The sequence below is a fragment of the Psammomys obesus genome, unplaced genomic scaffold (genome assembly GCF_907164565.1).
Source record: "Psammomys obesus unplaced genomic scaffold, mPsaObe1.curated_primary_1811, whole genome shotgun sequence".
NCBI lineage: Eukaryota > Metazoa > Chordata > Mammalia > Rodentia > Muridae > Psammomys > Psammomys obesus.
In genome coordinates, this window is record NW_026586816.1 from 3,491,806 (window position 1) to 3,509,245 (window position 17,440).

At 40.3% G+C, this 17,440-nt stretch overlaps 1 protein-coding gene across 1 annotated transcript in view; it reads right to left on the reverse strand.

The window, feature by feature from the left end:
- The window catches only part of Kiz (kizuna centrosomal protein), a 97,178-nt gene that overhangs the window by 22,714 nt on the left and 57,024 nt on the right, over window positions 1-17,440 (reverse strand). Inside the window, exons 7-9 of the mRNA XM_055602609.1 lie at window positions 12,084-12,165; window positions 5,705-5,870; window positions 4,955-5,017 (exon numbers count right to left, since the gene is read on the reverse strand). Coding sequence (XP_055458584.1) covers window positions 4,955-5,017; window positions 5,705-5,870; window positions 12,084-12,165 — 311 coding nt within the window. The remainder of the gene's footprint in view (window positions 1-4,954; window positions 5,018-5,704; window positions 5,871-12,083; window positions 12,166-17,440) is intronic.

Genomic DNA, 17,440 nt, shown 5'->3' on the forward strand with positions numbered 1-17,440 from the left:
AGCAACGGATACTCAATAATGTCTATGATGGGAAGAATGAGAAATATTAACATTATCTTTGTTACTCATAGAATGGGCAGGAGTCATGGGTATGAGGTGGCCCAAACGCTAGAAATGTGAACTATGAAGAAAGCCCTCCTCAAACCCCATAGTGGGCTCCAAATTCAAATCCACTCAAACCTCAGAATATGATCCTATTTGGTAAGAGACACAGTTAAGGAGGGTAAGATGGCATCTCCCTGCACTTTCACTGGACCCTAAGCCCAACGACTGGTTATCTACTTGGTAAGAGGAGCAGATGCAGACACAACAAAGGAGGTAATGTAAAAGCAGAGGCAAACACAAACACTGGAGAGATGCCATCACAAACCAGAGCCTCAGAGCTGGGAAGAATTCTTCCCTAGAGCTCCACCCTGGTGGTACCTTGGCTTTCTGCATCCTAGACTGTGACAGAATCATCCTGCTATTTTTGTTTTCACTTTTGAAATGTATCGTTCAGGGAAGCTTTCCATTAGTGCCATTGCGTCTCCTGCTGTAGCCTGCTAAAGATCTTCTGGGGCTAGGAGTGTAGGTCACTTCACCCGGTGAGCTTTTGGCACCGCCACAGCAGCTTGAAGAAAACAATGTTCTTCTTGACTCCTGATTTTATCAAAATGTCTAAATCCTGACCTCTTCTCTCAATTTGAACTGCCTGTGCAAAATAAAGGTCATTTTACAACTCCTCTTCCAGTTTGGAGAATCCTATTCCATTATTCTCAACCTGGAAAACTGAATTGGATGTGTAATAAAATGCTTATGCCTTGAACCTACAGGGAAGTTCTGATGTAGCACAGCACGGAAATCCCACATGGAATTATACTACATATTCAATGGGAGAATCCTCAGTTATGCGTTCATGTCCTCAAATGCAGGCACACTAACCAACAGCAGCCCTCAGCAAGGTCTTTTTAATCTTTCACACCCACGTTAAACGCCTCTGTCCCCCAAGTGCAAGCAGCAGGTAATAGGCTCAGTGGCAGAGGTGCTGGCAGGCTGGCAGAGATGCTGACTACCATGAACAACGATAAAGCAGACGATGCTCTGGTTTCACGTTCACTGGAAATTCCCTGACCCAGGCAAAACAGATAACACGTCTTAACTAATTCTTCTGGGTAAAGCACTTCTGGGACAAGACAAGAAAAAGCATTCTTCGTGAACTTGCTGTCCTGGGGGTTATATGCCATTACACTTGGGTGGCCCAAACTTGTCACAGCATTCTTTTCTCCCAGGGTAAAGCCAGTCACCAGTGACAACCTGGCCATTGTACGCTTCCAGCTTCCTTTCAGCCTGGTATAAAACAGAGGCTTTAATGTTTGGGAAGGTGGTATCCAGAACCCAAGCATCACCCTGCAAGCAGATGCTGCCCTGTAAAGCTTCTCCATGGATGCTTCAGTGTGACGATGGAGAGTATTCCAGCTGGCCAAAGAATATGGAGGAGGAATGGCATAGTGAAGCAACACTTTTAACACAGCTTGACCAACAGAATTGGTGTTAAAAGAATGAGAGGCTGAATGGACATTCTTAGAGGCTTAATCCTCTTGAGATAAAAGCCGACAGCCCTTTTCACATGCAGCTTAAGGAGATGAGTTTTGCCAGGATGGGCACGTGGGGTGGGAAAAGTGGTGGGGGAGTGAATGATTGAAAGAGACAGAGTTCTGGACTGAATCAACAAGCATTTAAGGAAACTCCTTAATTCCCCATTTTCATTCATTTGTTTGACAAATTAAGGATCCACTCTGTGGCACACACTATCTAAGGTGCTGGGTTTTTATGTTTAATGTAAGTTGTATCATTTGCTTAAATGAACACTTGGTACTGAAAGGGATACTGGGGTGAACACAAATAAAAATGCTATCACTGTGGATGTGAGTACTTCAGAGGAACATGCTCTCTTATGATCTTACTAAGCATCACTTTCTTCCTGGCTTGACTGTTTCCAGGGAAACGGACTAGAACACCCTATGTCCTCCACATGGCCTCAGAGGTGCAGCTGTGCTCACGCCTGCCCCACTTTCTAGAGAGCAAGCCACTCAGTCCAGCCTTGGAAATTCCGCACGCGGTTCACTCTTGTAGGTGTAGCCCAAGAGAAAGGGCAGGTATGGCTGCCCATCAGTGTTCCCCAGAACATCCTTGGTAGGCTCACCTTCTGCTAATAAACACCGACATCTAAGTGACCCAGATGCCCCGGTACAGCTGCCTTTCTCCTGCTAAAGCAAGTCAGGATGGAGGAATGAGAACATCAAATCCTCAAGTTTGATCTGGATTCCATATCCACTGACCTGGCTCCAACCTTTGTTTCTGTTTGACCAGCAGAATGAGTTACTCAAATTGAGTCCTAAAGGACTGTTATAAAGGTTAGAAATGGCTGTGGCTTACTGAGGGCAGGGGCAGTCCTTTCTGTCCTTGGGTATCCCAAGATTAAGTCCGAGTAATGGGCTAATAATTTAAACATGCAAATGGTGTATTACCTATCATATAGGGAAACACACATTTATAGGTATAACATTAATATTTGCTTCATCTGGATTCTTCAGTAATAACACTACACAAGTAAAAAGGGGTAGACTGTTAACAATAGACTAGCCTATGGAATACTCCATCTTGTCAAGCGGGGAATGTGTGCTGTCCGAGACATTCCATATAAATCTTGGTGAAGAAAACACTTTTTCTATGACAACTAACAAAGCAGCTGCCTTTGAAAGGGTAGAGGAATAGTTAAGGATGAACTTCTCTGCTAAGAAGGCTTCAGCGTGGGAGGACATACAAGTAAGAAGGGGAACTAGAGATATCAGAATGTGGGCACATTGATTCCCTTAGGGTACAGTGTGAGTCATAGCCTCAGAATGAAAGAAGGACATGGCTACAACAACAGTGCCACAGGGCTTGCTGCGATTCAGGCTCTCAACCCAGAGTCTCATACCTGGAAGATTCTTAGCTTCATTGTATTAAATGAAGAGCTAGAACATGCCTTTGTTGCTGATCTACACTCCATAGTTATGCCTTGTAAGTGATCTGCTTTGCACATAGCAGCTCCTCAAATATACAGAGAGAGCTAATGTGCCTTTCTCGTGTTAATGTTTCATGACTCTTATTCTAAGAACAGTGTAACTTCAGAGTCTTCCACCCAGCCTAGAACCTGCCCTAGATTTCGCCTTGCCCTCTTGCTTTCCTATTTCTTTAAGGCCAGCAAGTCCACAGAGAAAGAAGCACATTGAAGAGCATTTCTGGACACGGAAGTTACCATTATAACTTTCCGGTCAACCGGAGGAAGGAGTTTTATCAGTAGCTTCCAATCTTAATACCCCAATGTGATTTGAGTAGAGTAGCCTCAAGCCTCATTAGAAATCAGTTTCATTTACTAGGAAGGTTCCTCTCCCCTAAAAAAAACATGTGATGCAGAAAACCAACAAGGATGATTATACTGTATTGAGAAAGCTGATATTCCAATTATACCTGCTATTTTTTTTAAAGGTCCCATATATGTGGATATGTGTGTTCCATGGCATGCTTTACAAATAATAATAATAATAATAATAATAATAATAATAATAATAATAGTAATAATAATAATAATAATAATAATAATAATGTTGTTAGCCATTAAGAAGACTTCACCCAGCCTGGTAATACACAGAAATCCAGGGCTACCCAGAAAAACCCTGCCTTAACCCCCCTAAAGAACCAATAAACAAATGAACAAACATAAAAGAACTTCAACTATATAACCCATTTGTGAAATGGCAACTCACACTTTTCAGTTTCCTTCAAATTCTTCTGAGAGTCTTCAAGATAGTCTTGTATACACTAAAGCATAGTATTCTCTGCCAACTACTGATAGATGGAGGGGGGGGGGCTGTGAGAATTATGGCTTATTTTACAGCTGACCCTTTGTGATTACAGGCTTATAGTCCTAATTGAAATGCATTCAGGGGCCATTAAATACCTATGCACTCAAAGGTAAATATAAGAAAAAGATAACCAAATGACCTCATGGATATCTGCAATTTAGGAATCATCTACATTTCTTGTATTAACAACAATAAAAACAAACAAACAAATCACAGGGACCCCCCACCAGCATTTTCTCAAATTGACAAGTAAAAACACAATGAACATCACTGGGGGGGAAGATGTTTAAAAATAAAGGTATAAGGGAGTGAAATGTTACATACACATAATAAGTGCTCTCATAGAAACTCCATTTTTAGCTTGTAAACAAGAACAAAAGTACCTCATATGCAGACGCATGCCTCAGAACCTCAACAATGGTGTGTTTACTTGCATAAATATTGAAAGCCAGACCTTTGAATTTATAATGAAGCAACATACCACTTTTCAAAATAAGGATCTAATAAGTTTAGATGTATAACAAATACGGTTCTGTGCAGAATACTAATTGCTGCTTCCTAATGTTCTAAGCCAAAACATGTAATGATACAATTGAGATTCCACCTATAAACACGCCTAATACACGTGCAGAAGTCTTAATAGGTCTTAATGGATGAAGCATGACTAGTGAGAGCTTTAAATTGCCAGATAGCTTTTGTACCTGAGGCATTAGCAAACTTCTATCTACCTTATTTTTTAGAACATTAGCTTTAAGTAGTTTTAAGTTCAAATACTACAGGAAAGAAAAAAATTAAAATCAGAAACATCTATAGTTTGTCATCTAGTAAGTGGACGCTCACCCTGGCCAACTGACAGGTCTCTCGTGGCTACAGGTGCTGCAGAGCTGCATGACAGAGGATGCTTCCAGGCTGGGTGTTCAATGGCAAGCTGAAGAGCTCGGCGGACATGGCTATTTACCACCTTGGTAGGTAACAACACTGGACCCACCAATGGCTAACCTTGAATGTCTGGTTACGCAATAAGACTGCATTCAGTGACTGAAACCGTGTGGCACTTGTAGCTTTACCTGTGACTGGAGCCGCAGCTATGCTTTCTTCCTTGCTCTCATCTCCGCAGCCACTTGAAACTTCTAAAAGTTAAAAACATAATTATGAAGCAGATTTATTTTTCAGCACTGGAGTAGAAACTGGGACTTCACACATGCTAAGTATGCACTCTACCACTGAGCTACACTCCTGGTCCTGTGTGTTTTAGGATTTATTTTATGTGTAAGAATGTTTTGCCTGCATGTATGTATATATGTATGTGCACCACATGTATGTCGTGCCTGGTGCCTGTTGGAGGCCAGATAAGAGCAGGAGTAAGTACACAGCTGTGAACTGCCATGTGGATACTGGGAGCAGAACCTGAATCCTCCACAGGAGCAGCCAGTGCCCTTAACCACTGAGCCGTCTCTCCAGTCCCCTGTATGTGGAGTTTTGATATGACTCTTTTACTTTTCACTGTCTCTTCACTTAACAGTTTTTTGTTAACTTACATCTTGTCTAAAAGGTACGGTAAGTGATTGGTTTAAGATTTCCTACTTTGTAAGCATTTGTTTCACTAGGTCTCAACACAACTGCACTTAGGGTTTCCACTCCTCTCAGACTGAGAACATACACATTAACCGGAATATACCATAGAACAAGAAACACACCATGCGCCTAACTCTGAGAAAGGCTTTGGTTAGTGGTATTTTATACATATGCCTCGAGAAAGAGGACGTGGCACTGCCTCTGAATGCCTTTTTGCCGTGGACACTGCAAACAATAGTTACCGTGTTCCCTTGCAAGCACACTGTTGAGCCGCAGAGTGGGCTTTGCCTCCTTTGCCCCGTCACTGTCCTTCAGAATAGACGACATGCTGCAAGATGACTCATTACTGTGAATAGCTGGCCCACGGCCACATTCTTCCGGAAGGGCTTTTTTCAGTGATGCTGTTGCCTACAGTGTTTCAAAGAAAGCACACACACACAAAATCAAAACAAACAAGAACCGTATTCCCCTTGCTCTCAAAGACTCAGATTTAAAATATATTTTAAGCTAAACTTTACTTAGAATTTGATTTGTTCCCTGATGTTAAAATGTCCTCAAGATCAAAATAAGAGAGGAGGAGAGAGGGAGAGAGAGAACCAGCATGAAGCTGGGTGAGTAGGGAGGTGGGAGGATCTGGGTGGAGTTGAGGAAAGGGAACACACAATCAAAATATATGATAAAAATTAGTTAAATTTGCCAGCACAATTTAATTCTATATATCAATTTTCATTCACAATAATGTTTTTGAAGACTGAACTTTATGTACTACACAAATGTCCTACTTGAGAAACAGATCTGTGAGCTGAGATCACCTTTGCTTTTCTGAGATGGCCTAGTCTCCCAGCAGACCCTCAGACTTCCTTTCTGAAGGGAAGTTTTACTCTCTCATTGCATGAGTCCTGTTTTCTAGACTCATGAAAGAGAGTTGGATCTGTTAGGATCTGGAGCTATATGGCTCAGCACTTAAACACACTTGCTGTTCTTGCCGAGGACTCGGGTTTGGTGCCCTGCACCTCTATCAGGCAGCCTGTAATTTCAGTTCCTGGGGCTCTGACACCCTCTTCAGAACACGGTAGATGCTGCATGCCTGAAGTGCACATATAGGCACACATATCTATAAATAACTATAAAATAAAAATGAATTAAAGAAGAAAAATACACTAAGCAAAAAGATAACTGACCTGCTTTTGAGTCTTAAATTTTAGCCAAGGCTAAAAGTCTACACTTACCTTGGAATATCCTGAGGAGCTGGGGAAACTCCCCTGCTATCCTCCACCCCATATCCTTTCACAAAGGACACTGACTATCCCATCTGTACAGGGAAAGTGATCTTAATCAGAGCCTCCTTAACTAAGTCTTCTAACTTCGAGGCCAGAACTTCGCTCCTAGGATGTAACAATATACTAATCATGAGAGCCAGACAACTGCTATCACACTGTCACTGCCAGAGTACACACTCTCCGTTAGAAACTGGTGATTTGCCCCACCCTCATGATAGTGGTGGTGACCTGCTGATTGGTGATTATAGAAAATATGAGGCAGTGTCCTCCCAAATCTGTAAGAAATGGGCCCAAGATATCACAGGCCAATATGGCTGGTAGAATTAGACAAAGGTCCTCAGGTTCTACGTAGCTGAGCATCTGGGTGACAGGCAATCTTTCAGTGAATAAGGAAGAAATACACAATTCTTGGTGGTTAGCATAGCAGAAAGAAAAGATGTTCAGATGTGAAGGCCACTGAAGCAGAGAAAGGAAGAACAAGCCCTGAGATTTAGCTCAAGGCCACTGCCTTTGGCTCTAACCTTGCTGCAAGGCTTTTTCCTTCTGACTTTCTTAGGGCAGGTAATGCTTCTGGACCCAGGGCTTATGATAGAAGCTAGAGAAACTGGTCTGGGGTGGTGTGTTAAGGAGTTGTAGTTTTTGGCCAGTGGCTCTGGTGTTAAGTTAGCCTTGTAGCTAGGGCCTTGTGCTGCAGTGTTAATGGTTAGGTGGTTAGGTTCTTGCCTTCATTTGCATAAACTGTCCCTGGATTTTACTTCAGTTCTGACAAGTCTACGTAGATGAACTGCTCAGGACTTCTGTTTCAGCAGACTGGGGTACAGACATGGTGCCTTGACCCCGAAGCTAGGCCCAGGCTGGCTCCCATCACCAGCTATCATTCTCACAGCCTAGCAGCTTATACACAGCTCTTCACTGTCTGCTCCTCAGGGCTGCAAGGAAGAAGGAAAGCCTCCTTGGACAGCATCCTTATACTGCCCAAGGTGCTTTTAGACCCACCCTGATTGTATCTGCTGGTGCCATACTTTAAGCATCTTAAAGTATGAATTCAAAACCAAGCTTCACCTTTAGAAATCTGACAGTTAAATCCATAACTTTTTATTTTCTTGGGTTTAAAACAATCTATACATTCTGATAGAACTTCGAGTGTGTGTTTCTAAATTATACTGTGTGATACAATTGGTAACACTTTCTTTTTTCTTATTTTTGTTTTTTTTGAGACAAGGTTATTCTGTATAGCCTTGGCTGTTCTGGAACTCAATTTGTAGATCAGGCTTGCCTTGAATTTACAGAGATCTGCTTACGTCTGCCTCATCAGTGCTGGGATTAAAGGTGTGTGCCACCACTACACAGAATAATTTCTTAATCTCTTAACAGTACTGTTTTAGCATACATTTAAAAAACAAAACTTCTAAGTATGCAGCAACATTCTCGGATTTTATTTTATTTTATTTATTTATTTTTTTTGGATTTTTTTTTTTTTTTTTTTTTTAACATGGGTCCTAGAGATGAAACCTAGGTTCTCTTTACTGAATGAGCCATCTCTCAGGATATATTTTTAGGGCATTCTTCTGCAGATGTTCCTGAACTGTGCACCTTCTGAGGACCTCTCACTCCGAAGGAGCTTATCTATTATTGAGGAGACTCCCTCGTACCTGCACAGGAGCAAAGACCCAGTGCAGAGTTAGAGCAACAAGCTTCTTGGCACATCTCACAGTAGGACTGAATGGCTTCTGCAGACTCACCTTCTGAAATAATTTTTGCACTGGTTTTCCCCCCATGAATCATGCTTACAAACAGCCATGCGCAGGTTTACCCTTGTCTGCCACTAATAAAGGCTCTCTTCTAATTAGATTTCTGTGGAGTCCTTGAAAGGAGAATGGGGGTGCTCCACTGCTCTCGGCAGTCTGAAGCCTTAGCCAATACCATCAAGCGGGTCCCTGGTCTTCCTAGAACCAGGAGACAGGTTTGGAATGACATGCCAGGGCACACACCATCTGAAAACACCATCTGACTGGTGTTGACACATTCATATTTCAGAGCTAATGTTGTCTACACTTTTCTATGAGTGTCACTGAGTGGTATTCCTAAACTTGCTGGCTTAATTCTTCTAGAATTTCATCAGAGTTCAGTTTAAATACAGATCCAGTTATGTTTGGAACTACAAGAAACATCTGGGGTGACTCTTAAAGTATATCCCCAAGTTTGTCAATTACTATATTCAAATACATAAAAATGTGTAAGTAGATACATGAAACTATTAGTGAACAGACACCATACCCAAAACATAAAAAGCAAAGATCAAGGTGCCAAAAATACTGCCACAAAATGTACATATGTATATTTTAAAAGTTCTTATATATCAGTAAAGATCAAATATTATTCCCCTAGTAGAAAATGAACAGTGAGGAAGCAGGGGTCGACCACATCGCAGAAAGGTCAAGTGAACACAAAAATGGAATGTCATTTTTTACCTCTCAAAATGGTTCCAAAATTTTTTGTGCATTTAATTTTAGAAAGAACTCAAACAAATGCTTTATTCATCCATTATTTTTTTTTTAACTTCATGACCTTTCCAGAGTAAGATCTGGTAATGCATAGAAAAAGATCTGAAAGATATATATATATCTTTGACTTGATTATTCTACAAGTATAACTTGTACCTACAAGTTCATTCTAAGGAAATATGAAATATTTGAAAACCTGAATTGTGCAGATATTGTCTGAGCCTTTCTTAGTGGGGGGAAATAAATTTAAATGTTCAACAGGCAAGTAAAAGAAAAGTAGTCAGGAGACTGTGCATGGTGGGCAGGGCGGGGCTTTGTATAGTGGACAGGGACTATGTAAAGCCATTCAAAATGAAACAGAAGAATACGTGATACTATGAAAGGAAATTCACTTTGTGGCAAGCAGGAAAGGAAGTCTCATACCTAGACAGTGCAACATTTGCTTGTGTGTGTGTGTGTGTGTGTTACTGGAGACTGAACCCAGGGCTTTGTGTGTGGTAAGCAAGTGCTCTAACACTGAGCTATACTCTTAGCCCTAGTTACAAATACTTTAAATATTAAAGGCCATACCTCATATCAACAGTATTATTTATGGACAGTAGCACAGAGGCAGTTTTCTGTTTGACATTTCAAAATTTTGTTTTATTTTTCTGTTTGTTTCTTCAAAGAAATCACATCCAACTCTAAAGGAATCTTACTTTTATAAGGGCAACATGAGCCCAAAGAGAAACTAAGGATGAGAGCACTTAGCAGAATTAAATTCTCTTTTACATGCACACAGTGCCTCTCACACAGCTCCTGAGGTGCAATGGCGGCAGATGACAGCTCCCAGGTTCAACTACCACTTCCTCATAATCCTTCCTCTTGCTAATAGGTAAATAATTTTCAGTGTTTAAAGAAAAACATATGCACCAGTACCAGTTATAGTTAAGTTAAAGGAAGGGACTTTATTTGTGCAGCAATTAAAAGACAGAAATAATCACAAGAGCCAGGGAATGAATATGTAAGAGATATCAGAAAACAGTCCATCATGTAGGGACCATGTCTTCCGGTAAATAAAATCTGTGTGTGGGCAGCACCAGACCAATTCTGAGTGACATCAGTAAGTTGTTCTTCTGTGTCAAAGTTCTCCTATGTGGAAACAGCCCTCACTTGGGTGAAAAGGAGCATTAAGCCACTTTGTATTTCAATGACAATCCCAACTCACCCCCCCCACCCCCACACACATAAAGTAATTACAAATTTTTCTGAATTAAAAGCAGGCAGCTCACTTATGTAACTGCCTACCAGGTTGTGCGGGTGCTGACAGATCTTATCTGGTCTCTAGGGGACAGGGAGTTTCTATGGCTTTGGTCATGTGTTTACTCAAGAGAAGGGATTGACTGGAGCAGACAGCACAGGGACCCACAGGTAAACATCATTTACATGTGGCTGTTTAATTAGCCATTTACCCAAGAGATCAAAGTAAATACTCCTGCGCTTCATTAGACTTTGAATTTTCTAATGGAGCTTTCTTAAATTTTCAAAATCAGTTACTTTTAAGATTTTCTCTAATGAGAAAGATTTAACCCATCACATCTACTAAATATCTATCCTTTTTCAATACACAGAAACTCCTCAGATACCCTATTTAGCTAATCATGGAAGGATGATAAGGGCTGTGGGATATGGAGTAATGGTAAACGTGCTTAAAATGAGCAAGATTCTGGCTTCAATTCCCAGCATCTCTCTCTCCCTCATGCACATGTGTGCGCTACATATATCAAAACAGCTTCAGAAACTGAAACAGGATTTTGTCCTGAGTTTTACAAGGCATGCTATCATTTTGGTAAAAACACTATTCCTTGGTGTTGTGCATTTCTTCAGCCATACCTTCAAGTTTCAGAAACTGCCTGTTCAGTCCAATTTTAAGGAGAAATCGTCTTAGCTCAAAGGTCTCCAGCAGCATTCCAAACTCCAGGAGATATGTAACCCTCTTCAGGCTTCCACAGGCACGTGCATTCACTTGTATGTTCCCACACACAGACACCCTCACACCCTCACACCCACACACATAATTAAAAATGAACTTAAAAAAAAAAAACAAAAAACAAAAAACACCAACAGTGGTTCTATTGCCTCGTCTGTGTTAGGTATCCTAGTGTATTCTTTGGTTCCTACCAGCCCTTCTCTGTCACCCCAGAGACAGCTTCCCCAGCCTCACTTAGTCAAAGGCCTATTTCTAAAGGGTCACCTTACATGTCTCTATACTCCTTCCATTGTAAACTCTTCCCTCACTGCTTCCCCAGGTAGCTGGGCTCCCTTTCTGAGAGTACACATTCTTTGCCGTTTTATCATGTGCGTCCTGGTAACCAGCCTCAGAAGGAGAGTGCTGCGGCTCATGTATTTCTCCCTTCCTACTGGATCTGGCCTAGTACTTGTGCACAATGTACAACAATGGATCAAAAATGTATTTGTTGGTTTAACATGAGTGACTTTACCACATTTAAAGTATGGCATACAAATAGAAATCAGAATGTTCCAGATGCTCCTAAATTGTGAAGATGTTGTGGTAGATATGTTTACGCCATCTCCGGGACCTGAATTAACATTAATTCAGGCGTTAGAGCCTTCCACAAAACACACACACACAAAAATCCAAGATTAGAAAGTTAAAAATATCAGCCAGTCATGATACCTCATTTACTACTGTTACTATTTTTTCAAATATGTTTATTATTCAGAATATATTACTTCCCCAAAAGAATAGCTTATATAATCTTGGAACTTATCTAAATAAAAGTTCTTACTAACTCTAACCTTTGTTTTTTTACTAAGAAAACAGCCTCACTACATACCTCTTCCTTAGGAGAATTATCACGTTCCTTCACACACTGCTCTTGTGTCTTCAGTAAGTGCCAATCTGGTCCTTGTTCAGCTCTGTAAAACAGAAATAAGTGGGAAACACACTACAGATCCATAAGTACATGTAGAAATTGGTGAATTAAGAGTATTCTCACATTTTTAAAGGCCTTATAGGCAAGTTACAAGAACAGCATATATCAAGAAGAACCTAACATATTTGAGACTACAAAACTGTGTTCAAATCCCGTGTGTGTGTGTGTGGGGGGGATATATGTGTGTGTAAGTCTAAGTGTGTGTATATGTGTATTTTATTTCTGGTTGTGCTCACTTATGTGTGTACATGTGGAGGCCAGAGGCCACTGGGTGTCTTCTATTCTCTAGGATCTACATATCTCTTGATCCATTAAGTTATCTTTCCCAAACCTCTCTTTTTTTAAAAACTTGTTTTGTTTTGGTATCATTGCTAACAAGAATTTTCAACTTTGAGTGCACACAGAAATAGTCAGGAAGTTTTGCAAAGCCAAGATAACTAATGCCTACTGAGTCTGACAAAATGGTCTAAACTGTGACCTAGAGACAGCATATTTTAAGACCCACAGAATAATTTTAAAGCACAGCCATGCTTGGTGTCAGTAAGTGACATTACTCATATCTCCATCTCAACAACATCCTTATGTGACATTTTTATTATGGCCTACTTACAGTGAAAACAATGACAGTACCATTATGGAAGAGTTAAGATGGAAGTGTGAGTACAACAGTACTACTTATCTTTGTTAAACTAAAAGCATCTCCTTTCAAGAGAGGCTCCCTTCCAGTCTGGTTGCAGGAAACTCATCAGATGAACCCAAAACATCATGAAGCACCAGAAACTAAGGACATTCCCAAAAGTCAGTGAGATATGTCAAAAGACTCAGCTTGTCCTCTACCCTCAGGCCAGAGGTGGAAGAACTTAAGTAGCAAAAGGAATACTGACTGCAATGCACTGAAATACAATAAATTCATTAAAAAAAAAAAAAAAAACAAAACACTGATTCATGTAAAAACAAATATAAACAAACCTTAAAAATGTTTTGGACTACACACACATACACGCACACACACACACTCTCTCTCTCTCTCTCGGGTGTAGGTATGGGTATTATTTGATGTAGCTCTATATAATCTAGGATGCGGAAGTGGATCCCGAAGTGACTGAAGGCATGTATTATTTGTCTGAGTCTGGCTTATTTCGCTTAATAAAATGACTGCCACTCCACTTATTTCCCATCAAAGACCATTATAGTTTCATTCTTTATGGTGGAATAAACAGTTCATATATATTACATTTTGTTTATGCATTATCTGTTGTCAGATACCTCGGCTGATTTCCTAACAGCGACGTGAAGTTCTGCAGTGAACATGCATGGACAAGCACCCACATGGCATGTTGACTTAAAAGTCCTTTGGATAGATGCCTAGGACTGGTGTAACGGGCCCCTGTGTAGTGCTGTCTGTAGTTTTCTGAGGGACTCCCACACCGAGTCCAACAGCAGCTGGACTCACTTTCATTTCTATCACCAGTGTGAGAGTTTCTCCCACCAACCTTCCCCATGCCCTACATCCTTAACTTTGCTGTTTGCTTAGGGATCATCTCACTTGAGTAAGACCGACTCTCAGCGTACATTTCATTGCATTCCCCTAATGGCTAAGGCTGCTCAACAGCTTTCAGAGGTGTACTGGCCCTTTATACAGCCTCTTTTGAGAAACATATATTACATTTGTTTATTGATTGCCTAGGTGTTTTGCTTTTGTTTTAGTAGGGTTTTTTGTTTTTTGTTTTTTAGTTCTTTCTATAGTTTAAAGGTTAACTCCGTCAGGAGATGTCTAGCAAAATCTCTCCCATTCTGCAGCTGCTTCTTTACTCGAGCATTTCCGTTGGTATGTAGCTTTTTTTTTTGCTTCATGCAATAACATTCCTGAGTTACTGGAATCCTTTTCAGAAAGTCCTTGCTTTTGTCTACACCTTGAGGTCCCCCACCTCCATTTCCTGTAACACTTTCTGACTTTCAAGTATTACACTGAAACACTTAAACAGATTTTTAAATTTTCTTCAGGGTGAGAGACAGGACTCCAGTTTTATTCTTCTACACGTAGATATCCAATTTTCTAGCATTTGTTGGAGCAGCTGTCTCTTCTCCCAGTGTGCATTTTTGGACACTGTCAGAGCCAGACGACTGTAGCTATGTAGGTTTAATGTGGGTCCTCTATTCTATTCACTGACCAAGATGTCTGTTTTTGATCTAGCTGTTTTGTTCTATGGCTTTGCAGTAAACTTGAGAACAGAAACTGTGACTCCACAAGCATGCCCTACCTACCTAACCTCTGACTTTCACTGTCTAACTTTTCATATCAAATTTTACTAATTTAGCCTCCTCACTAACACCCCCAGCCTGTCACTATATAGCCCTGGCTGACCTCAAACTTAGTGCAATTCTCTTCCCCCCCCCCCCTCCCCCCCCTCTTCCTCCATACTGACTGGGACTATAGACAACATGACTGACTGGCAAATGTCTGTCTATCTCTCTCTCTCTCACTGTTACATTGGTTAAGGGCTTAGAAATCTTATCTTTCAAAAACTAAGCTTTTGTTTAATTAATTCTTGGTATCACTCTTTCAGTTTTCATTTCATGACTTTCTGCTTTGATCTTGATTAATTCTTTTAATCTACCAGTTTGGAGTTTATTTACTTATGTTTTCTAAGACCTTTAAGATGCATCATTAAATTGAGTTTTCTTTTTTAACGTAGGCATTATAGCTCTAATCTTCTTTGTTAGAGCTCTTTTCCTTATGACCTATAGGTTTAGTACATCCTTTTTTCAGTCTCATTTGATTCTGGAAATTTTAAAAATGTCTTCCTGATTTCATCAATGACACATTCATTCACCATTCAGTAGTATGCTGCTCAGTCTCTATGAATCTGTGTACTTCTGTAGCTGCTCCTGCTACTAATTTCTAATTTATTCTATTAGGATCAAACAGAGTATATCAAATTATTTTGATTTTCTTATATTTGTTAAAAATTGCTTTGTGTTTACCAATATCTTCAGTTTCATCAGCTCCTGTATTCTACAGTGTTTGGATGGGATAATATAAAGAGTTCTTTTAAATCATTTGATCTATGTCATCGCTATTTGCTAAATTTTAAAAGATTAAAAAAATTCTGTGTATGTACACGTGTGCATGTTTACCTGTGTATATGTACTTGTGGAGGTGTCAGATCTCCTGGAACTGGAGTTACACATGGCTATGAGCCACCTTGCTGGTACTAAGAACCTAAGTTAGATAGTCTGGAATAGCAACAAGTACACTTAAACACTGAGGCATACCTTTGTTAATTTTTATGGTCTATCCGACCTGTCTATTGGTGAGAGCGGGGAACTGAAGTACCCGTAATTATTATATGTGTTGAGTACATATATGCCTACATCCAGCAGTGCTTGTTTTATGAAACTAGGTATACCAATATTCAGTGCATATATGTTTAGAATTATAATAGCTTCTTAAAGGACTATTTCCTCAATCAATATGAAGCCACCTTATCTCTTTCTGACCAATTTTGGTTTGAGGTCTATTTATCAGGTGCTCAAACATAGATAACTAAACATGTTTATTTTCTAGTTTTCTAAAAGGAATGAAGAAATGCAATCCTGCAACCTAAAACAATTTCAGCACCAAGGAAGCTAAAGCAGGGAACACCTCAGCCCCAGGCCAAAATGTGCCCTTTGAGGAAGCCTCTCTTTAAAAATTTGCAAAGAGAGAAATGTACAAAACAAAGTAATGTATAACATTTCATACTGGATAATAAATGGTATCTGTCTCTATGTGGTCACTCACCGGAGTGCAGACACAGACTATCTCACGTCATCTTGCTTTTCCTTTTCTGGCTATTTGGGTCAGAACCTCTGTGGTGCTTTATACTTCCTGTGTTGTTCTTTGTGTCACTGGCCCCAAAATCGCAGGGTATCTAAGCTCGGCAGTGGGTACCATAACTAGAGGCATCTTTTCATCTCCATGTAACAGAAAAGCTGTCAGCAAGCTTTCTGCTGGCCTTCCTTAGATCCCAGCACCTTTAAGCCTTCGCCACTGCTTGGCCCTCTTCTAGAGACCTAGAGAGTTTTACTGCAGTGTATGGCCGACGGTTCAGGCCAGATTTCCAGAACATGGAACACTATGTGGTTCTGGACTTTTTTTTTAATTTACCTTGAGATGCTGTGCATTCTAACGGCCAGAATAATCTCCTACTCCCCTGACACTAGCTCTGGGGTCCCAGAGGGGGCTTTCTTTTTCTTGTTTTGTTCTCATCTCTTTTGGTCATTTTCATATTCTCTGCCTCTCTACCCTTATCTCTCCCTCCCCTTTCTCTCCAGTAGCTCATTATGCACCTCAGGTTGGCCTAAACTCATATCAAATCTCTTGTTTCTAACTCCCAAGTCCTGGGATTACATGTGTGTGCTACCACGCCTGTCTTTATTTGAAAATGTTCATGATAAAATGCAATTATAGGTTTAATTCATGATCTTTTTGTTTGTTCACCCTGACTGCCCTGGAATACACTATGTAGACCAGATTTGGTATCAACCTCAGAGATCTAATTGCTTCTGCCTCCTGAGTATTGGGATTAAAGGTGTGCATCAATATGCCTGGCCCAGAATCTTCTTTAACATGTCCTGTTATAACACAATCATGTTTGACCCAAACCAAAGTTTTCCTCAATTGGAATAAGATGGGTGAGGTCTTAAGATTTCTCCAAAACTCTCAAGGATGACTCTAAGACTTCCCACTCATTTGATAGAAAGCACTTGATGTGGTTCCTAGCACACCTCAATGGCTCTATGAGATGAAGCAACTTTTACTTCTATTTCTTACTAGATTTTCCTATTGGAAAATGCACTGACTTGTCACCTACACATTTTATGAAGTATCTTTGTTGTAACAAGTAATTCAATTATTTATAGTTGAAAGCAAGTTTAATTAAAGTGAACGATATTTACAATTAGGTAAATTAAATTATGCGAGAAGCTTGCTCTGATGTTTAGACCATTGCTTTTCTACAGAAGCAAAGTCAAGCTGTGGGACTTTTGTTACTCCACTCCAGCGGCAGCCTCCTTCTGAGTCCAGCCTGCTTAGTTTCTTCTAATTAATGTATTTATTTCCACAAAAGGACAAAGTCAATTAACTGGGTTGTGACAGGCCAAACAGCAAATGAGTGGCTAAAGGAGACACAGCACTTCTGGAAAGCTGAGCTAACCATCAAACTTTCCTGACTAATTTCAGGAAACCTGGGGCAGAGAGTTTACAACTGTCCTTG